The sequence below is a fragment of the Babylonia areolata genome, chromosome 33, assembly GCF_041734735.1.
Source record: "Babylonia areolata isolate BAREFJ2019XMU chromosome 33, ASM4173473v1, whole genome shotgun sequence".
NCBI lineage: Eukaryota > Metazoa > Mollusca > Gastropoda > Neogastropoda > Buccinidae > Babylonia > Babylonia areolata.
Window position 1 is genome coordinate 3,437,345 of NC_134908.1, and position 7,500 is coordinate 3,444,844.

The following is a 7,500-nucleotide window of genomic DNA, read 5'->3' on the forward strand; positions in this document are numbered from 1 at the left end:
CACCCTCCACTCCTACCAGCTGGACGAGGAGGCGATCCGGGAGTCTGCCAGGATTCTGTTTGAGAACGGGACGGATACTGGTTACAGGTGTGTGTGTGGGTGTGTGTGGTGGGGTGTGGATGTGAGGGGAGGAGTGGGGGGTGTAGGGTGTGTGTGTGTGTGTGGGAGGGTGGGGGGTGTTACGGTGTGTGTGTGTGTGTGAGGGTGGGTGTGTTATGGTGTGCGTGTGTGTGTGTGGGTGTGTGTGTGTTTGAGGGTGGGTGGGTTAGGGCGTGTGTGTGTGTGTGTGAGTCTGTGTGTGTGTGCTAGTGTGTGTGTGTGTTAGTGTATGTGTGCATGTGTGTGTGTCTTTGTGTGTGTGTGTGTGTGTGTGTGTGTGTGTTAGTGTATGTGTGCATGTGTGTGTGTGTCGTTGTGTGTGAGTGTGTGTGTGTGTGAGTGCGCGCGTGGACGAAGAGATGATACGGGAGTCTGCCAGGATTCTGTTTGAGAACGGGATGGATACTGGTTACAGGTGTGGGTGTGGGGGTGGGTGTGGGGGTGGGTGTGTGAGGAGGAGGAGTGGGGGGTGTTAGGGGGTGTGTGTGTGTGTGTGAGGGTGGGGGTGTTAGGGTGTGTGTGTGTGGGTGTGTGTGGGTGTGTGTGTGTGTGTGTTCGTTCTTTAGTTTAACGTCTTTTCACTGTAAGTGATATTAGATGAGGGAAGGAAAAAAATCGAGTGGGAGGAGAGAATTACTGTGTACGCATACGAGTAAGTGAAAGTGTGTGTGTAGGGGGGGGGGGGTGTGAGGGTGGGTGTGTTAGGGTTTGTGTGTGTGTGTGTTAGGGTGGGTGGGTTAGGGCGTGTGTGTGTATGTGTGTGTCTGTGTGTGTGTGCTAGTATGTGTGTGTGTGTGTGTTAGTGTGTGTGTGTGTGTGTCTGTGAGTGTGCGCGTGCGCTCGCGCGCGCGCGGATGTGTGTGTGGGTGTGTCTCGGTGTGTGCGTGTGTGTGTGTGTGTGTGTGTGTGTCTCGATGTGTGTGTGTTAGGATGTGTGTGTGTTTTAGGGAGTGTGTGTGTGTGTGTGTATGTGTGTGTGAGGGTGTGTGTTAGTGTTAGTGTGTGTGTGTTAATGTGTGTGTGTGTCTCGGTGTGGGTGTGGGTGTGTCTCGGTGTGTGCTTGTGTAAGTGTGTGTGTCGGTGTGTGTGTGTGTGTGAGGGTATGTGTTAGTGTTTGTGTGTGTGTATGTGTGCCTCGATGTGTGTGTGTCTCAGTGTGTGGGTGTGTGTGAGGGGGGGTGTGGGGAGTAAATAAAGAATCTGACTTGACTCTAATCCTCTCTGAAGGGCAATGGCTGGATGTAAAAATAAATATAATCTTTAAAAAAAAGAAAAGAAACAGGAGAAGCTGTGTTCCCCCCATATATATGATACCCTTTAACTCACTCAGTACGGCCAGTCCTCTCTTCTCCTCTACACAGACCCCTCGGATGTCCAGTGGGTGTCTGAACGACCCAACCTTTAGCTTCCGTCGTCAGAATTGTGGTATTCTTTGTCAACATTCACCTCTTCAGTATAAGAGCCTTCCGCTTGCAATAATTTGATGGTGGTAATTGGGGTGAAACGCTGTTAACGTCGTCTCTTTCGCCGTTCGTATGGAGAGAGTTAAGTAAAGAATTTGGCTGGACATGACTTTTTATTATATTGTCTCTTATTCGGAAAATACTTTCTTAGTTTTTCTTTGAGAAAAAAAAAAGATATCATAATTTCGTTAACTACTGTTGTAAATCAAACTGCTATGTTTACTAGTACTTTCATGTTTTGGAATCAGCTTTTATTTTCACTTTTAACTCTCTCCATTCGAACGGCGAAAGAGACGACGTTAACAGCGTTTCACCCCAGTTACCATCATCAAAATTTTGGTGTCATATACTGTACCATGTCAAACTGATGCAAACTAGGCCTATTGGTTTGCTCTGCTTGGCCAAATTTCGCGCGGCTAATAGTGAAAAGACGGGCCCACCCGCTCTCAGCCAATCAAACGCCTCTAAAAACTATAAGCGCTTAATCATTCCTTTGGCCAAGGCTCTCCACGCCATCTTGTCAGGTTTACGCTCTGTCTCGTCTTACGCAAAATATTGCAAGCGGAACGCTCTTAATACTGAAGAGGTGAATGTTGACAAAGAATACCACAGTTCTGACGACGGAAGCTAAAGGTTGGGTCATTCAGACACCCACTGGACATCCAAGGGGTCTGTGTAGAGGGGAAGAGAGGACTGTCCGTACTGAGCGAGTTAAGATTAACTTTTGTCATTGTTCATACTATTATTATGCATGTCAGACACTACTGCCGTCTGAGAGACTGTGTGGTGTAGAGAAAGATGAGTCTTTTGAATGAGCACATAATTTTAAACCGGATCGACGAATATATATTGGATTGGATTGGATTGGAGTGTGTACCTCTCTGCACCAACAGGGAGGAAGTGACGTTCGACGTGGCACGTCACTTCCTGATCCTGTCCGTCTCGCGGGAGCTGCGCGCGGGAGAGAGGTTCCTGTTGTACATGGAGTTCCGGGCCCCTCTGCCTGGTGGAGGCGTCGGGCTGTACTACACGTCTTACAAGGACGATGATGGCACCACTGTGTGAGTGTGTGTGTGTGTGTGGCGGGGGGGGGGGGTGTTTTGAGAGGGGGCGGGGTGAGAATGTGTGTGTGTGTGTGTGTGTGAGTGTGTGTGTGTGAGTGTGTGTGTGTGTTGAGAGGGGGTGGAGAGAACGTGTCTGTGTGTGAATATGAGTGTGTATGTGTGTGTGGTTGTGTGTGTGTTGAGAGGGGAGGGGGGAGAATGTGTGTGTGTGTGTGTGAATATGAGTGTGTATGTGTGTGTGTGTGTGTTGAGATGGGGGGTGGAGAGAATGTGTCTGTATCTGAATATGAGTGTGTATGTGTGTGTGTGCGCGCGCGTGTGTGTGTGTGTGAATGTGTGTGTGTGTGTTGAGAGGGGGGAGGTGGTAGAACGTGTTTGTGTGTGAATATAAGTGTGTATGTGTGTGTGTGCGCGCGTGCGTGTGTGTGAGTGTGTGTGTGTGTGAGTGTGTGTGTGTGTGAGTGTGTGTGTTGAGAGGGGGGGGAGAATGTGTCTGTGTGTGAATATGAGTGTGTGTGTGGTTGTGTGTGTGTGTGTGTGTGTTGAGAGGGGGGGGGGGAGAATGTGTGCGTGTGTGTGTGAATATGAGTGTGTGTGTGTGTGTGTGTGTGTGTTGAGATGGGGGGGCGGGAGAGAATGTGTCTGTGTGTGAATATGAGTGTGTATGTGTGTGTGCGCGCGCGCGTGTGGGTGTGTGTGTGAGTGTTTGTGTGTGTGTGTGTGTGTGTGTGTGTATGTGTTGAGAGGGGGGCGGGGGAGAGAATGAGTCTGTGTGTGAATATGAGTGTGTGTGTATGTGTGTGTGTGTGTCTTGTCGTGTGTGTGTGTGTGTGTGTGTGCATACATAGATCGATAGACAGATAGATAGATACTTATATAAAATACACATTTCTTTATCACACAGCTACCTAGCGACCACCAAGTTCGAAGCCCCATACGCGCGCCGCGCCTTCCCTTGCTTCGACGAACCGGCTCTGAAAGCCACTGTCAACGTGACTTTGGTTCGAAGGGAGAATTACATGGGGAGGAGTTACCGTTCTTGGTCCAGCAACATGCTCCTCAACTCTGAGCCCAGGTCAGTCAGGCAGCAGATTCAGTTTTCAGTTTTCAGTTTCTCGTGGGTGGAGGCATTTTACTGCGTTCGGGCAAATCCATGCTATTCGCTACACCACGTCTGCCAAGCAGGTGCCAGATCTGCAGCCTAATCCAACGCTCTTTGACAGGCCTGGAGTTGCTTGCGTATGTTACAGCGTTTATTCGAAGTTGTGTGTCTTGTAAATGAGGGGAGTTGCATCTCTTGATCCGTTCATGTTGATGTTGAAATTGACGATGTTTTGGGAGGAGGGGGGTTGTGTTTTGTTTTTTGTTTTTTTTGGGGGGGGTTTGTTTGTTTTTTGTTTTTTTTGGTCATATGTATAATAATAATAAGTTTCAGTTTCAGTTTCAGTAGCTCAAGGATGCGTCACTGCGTTCGGACAAATCAATATACGCTACACCACATCTGCCAAGCAGATGCCTGACCAGCAGCGTAACCCAACGCGCTTAGTCAGGCCTTGAGAAAAATAATAATAATAATAATATAGCGCTGAATCTTGTGCAGAGACAAATCAAAGCGCTTTCACACCAGTCGTTCACACGCATGCATAACTCTGAAACTGAAGAAAACTGAAGACAAGGAGGAGGTAGGGGAGGGGGGCTATCTTGTGAAGAGGTGGGTTTTAAGGCCAGACTTGAAAAAGCTGACTGCGGAGACCTGACGAAGCGAAAGAGGAAGTTCATTCCAAATGCAAGGTCCAGAGACAGAGAAAGAACGGCGTCCAACAGTGGAGTGTATGAATCTGGGCATGTGTAAACCGAGTGGATCCGAAGCCGATCGTAGTGAGCGAGATGGAGTGTAGAGGTGAAGGTTGCCACAAAGATGTGAATGGGCAGATTTGTGAATACATTTATAACATAGGACAAGACAGGTGCTTCCTTTTTTTGTTCTTGAGGAAGTCTCAGGGTTTGTTCCGATGTACCTTTTATTTACCTGTGCGCTAGCTGAATCGGTAGCGTAAGCAGCATTGACTTGAAGTTGTGTACGTTGTAAATGGAGAAGAGAGTTACCACTCTTTATTGCTGTTGAAATTTGCGAGGTTGTTCTTTTTGTCAGTGGTGGTACAAAGACAAGCCCAAAACTTCTTTCTTTTTTCGATGAAATGTCTGTGTTTGTTCCAATGTACCTTTCATCTACCTGTGAACTTGATGATGCTGTTCTTTTTGTCAGAGGTTTTTGGAGACGCCTGGAGCTTCCTTTTTTCTCGAGGAAGTGTCTGGGTTTGTTCCAGAGTACCTTTTATTTACCTGTGTGCTAGCTGAATTGGTAGCGTAAGCGGCATTGACTTGAAATTGTGTACGTTGTAAATGGAGAAGAGAGTTACCTCTCTTTATTGTTGTCGAAATTTGCGAGGTGGTTCTTTTGTGTCAGAGGTTTTAGGACAAGCCTGGACCGTCCTTTTTCTCCAGGAAGTGTCTGGGTTTGTTCCAGAGTACACTCCAGGAAGTGTCTGGGTTTGTTCCAGAGTACACTCCAGGAAGTACACTCCAGGAAGTGTCTGGGTTTGTTCCAGAGTACACTCCAGGAAGTGTCTGGGTTTGTTCCAGAGTACACTCCAGGAAGTGTCTGGGTTTGTTCCAGAGTACACTCCAGGAAGTGTCTGGGTTGTTCCAGAGTACACTCCAGGAAGTGTCTGGGTTTGTTCCAGAGTACACTCCAGGAAGTGTCTGGGTTGTTCCAGAGTACACTCCAGGAAGTGTCTGGGTTGTTCCAGAGTACACTCCAGGAAGTGTCTGGGTTTGTTCCAGAGTACCTTTTATTTACCTGTGTGCTCGCTGAATTGGTAGCATTGACTTGAAGTTGTGTACGTTGTAAATGGAGAAGAGAGTTACCTCTCTTTATTGTTGTTGAAATTGACAGCGTTGTTCTCTTTGTCAGTGGTGGTACAAAGACAAGCCCAAAACTTTTTCTTTTTTCGATGAAATGTCTGTGTTTGTTCCAATGTACCTTTCATCTACCTGTGAACTTGATGATGTTTGCAGAAGCGTGGAGCTTCCTTTTTCTCGAGGAAGTGTCTGGGTTTGTTCCAGAGTACCTTTTATTTACCTGTGTGCTAGCTGAATTGGTAGCGTAAGCGGCCTTGACTTGAAGTTGTGTACGTTGTAAATGGAGAAGAGAGTTACCTCTCTTTATTGCTGTCGAAATTTGCGAGGTTTGTTCTTTTTGTCAGAGATTTTAGGACAAGCCCAGAGCTTCGTGTTTTCAAGGAAGTATCTAGGTTTCGTTCGTTTATTTATTTATAGTCTGTTTCATCTAAGATGGTGATATTAGACTGAAAAAAATTATATTATAATCATCATTATCTGTAGTATTATTATTTCCATCATAATTATGGTTATAATCATTATTGGTTAGAAATCATCTTTTGTGAAAATCAATGGCAGAGGAAGAAATATTCAAATGAAAAGGGCGGTCAGGGCTTGTTCTGATATACCTTTTTGCTTAGCTGTGTGCTTGCTGAAATCGGTAGTATAAGCAGCACTGACTTGGAGCTGTGTACCTTGTAAACAGAGGAGAGAGCTTCCAATCTTTTATTGTTGTTTTCTTCTTCTGCGTTCACTCGTATGCACACGAGTGGGCTTTTACGTGTATGACCGTTTTTACCCCGCCATGTAGGCAGCCATACTCCGTTTTCAGGGATGTGCATGCTGGGTATGTTCTTTGTTTCCATAACCCACTGAACGCTGACATGGATTACAGGATCTTTAACGTGCGTATTTGATCTTCTGCTTGCATATACACACGAAGGGGGTTCAGGTACTAAGCAGGTCTGCAACATATGTTGACCTGGGAGATCGTAAAAAATCTCCACCCTTTACCCACCAGGCGCCGTCACCGTGATTCGAACCCGGGACCCTCAGATTGACAGTCCAACGCTTTAACCACTCGGCTATTGCGCCCGTCGTTTTTTGACTCACTTGTGTAAACAAAGTGAGTCTATGTTTTAACCCGGTGTTCGGTTGTCTGTGTGTGTGTCTGTGTGTCCGTGGTAAACTTTAACATTGACATTTTCTCTGCAAATGCTTTGTCAGTTGACACGAAATTTGGCATAAAAATAGGAAAAATTCAGTTCTTTCCAGTCATCTTGTTTAAAACAATATTGCACCTCTGGGATGGGCACAAAAAAAAATAAAAAAAAGAAGCCTAATTATATGCAAACTGCATTTACTGTTATATTTATATTTTTTGTATTCTCTAAACTTGGCACTTTGACCTCTTATTCTGACACAACAACAAGAGGAGTCATTATTATCATTTTCTGTTCAAACAGGAACTTCTTTTGCTAAGCATGGAATTTTTATTTATTTTGCAAACGTTTTTGGTGCAGATTGTAAAAAAGGGAATTTACTCTGTAATGCTAGGGGAGTTAATTTGCTTTAATTAAACTGATCTTTCTCATCTTAAACATTACATTTTGAAATTATACTGAATACATAAAAAGCTTGGATTTTTTTTTTTTTTAAGTGTATCACAGGTGAGTCTTGAAGGCCTTGCCTCTCTTGTTGTTGTTGAAACTGACGATGTTCTTCTGTTGTTGTTGTTTTTTGTCTCTCTCTTATCAGAGGTGACGGTTACGTGGCTGACCGTTTCGAGCAGACCCTCATTACTCCGACCTATCTCCTCGCTTTTATCGTCGCCGACTTCAAGTGTCTGTCCAACGAAACCAAGCACGGCCTCAATGTAATAATCGTCGTCGTCGTCATCATCGTCATCCTCCTGTCCTCCTTCTTCTTCTTCTTCTTCTTCTTCTTCTTCTTCTTCTTCTTCTTCTTCTCCT

The 7,500-nt window shown here is 45.6% G+C and overlaps 1 protein-coding gene across 3 annotated transcripts in view; it reads left to right on the forward strand.

The window, feature by feature from the left end:
• Window positions 1–7,500, forward strand: part of LOC143277263 (uncharacterized) — a 165,988-nt gene that overhangs the window by 127,336 nt on the left and 31,152 nt on the right. For all 3 annotated transcript variants that reach the window (XM_076582051.1, XM_076582050.1, XM_076582052.1), the window contains 4 exons: window positions 1–87; window positions 2,456–2,623; window positions 3,531–3,701; window positions 7,286–7,403. The exon at window positions 1–87 is cut by the window's left edge and continues 166 nt beyond it. In XM_076582051.1, coding sequence (XP_076438166.1) covers window positions 1–87; window positions 2,456–2,623; window positions 3,531–3,701; window positions 7,286–7,403 — 544 coding nt within the window. The remainder of the gene's footprint in view (window positions 88–2,455; window positions 2,624–3,530; window positions 3,702–7,285; window positions 7,404–7,500) is intronic.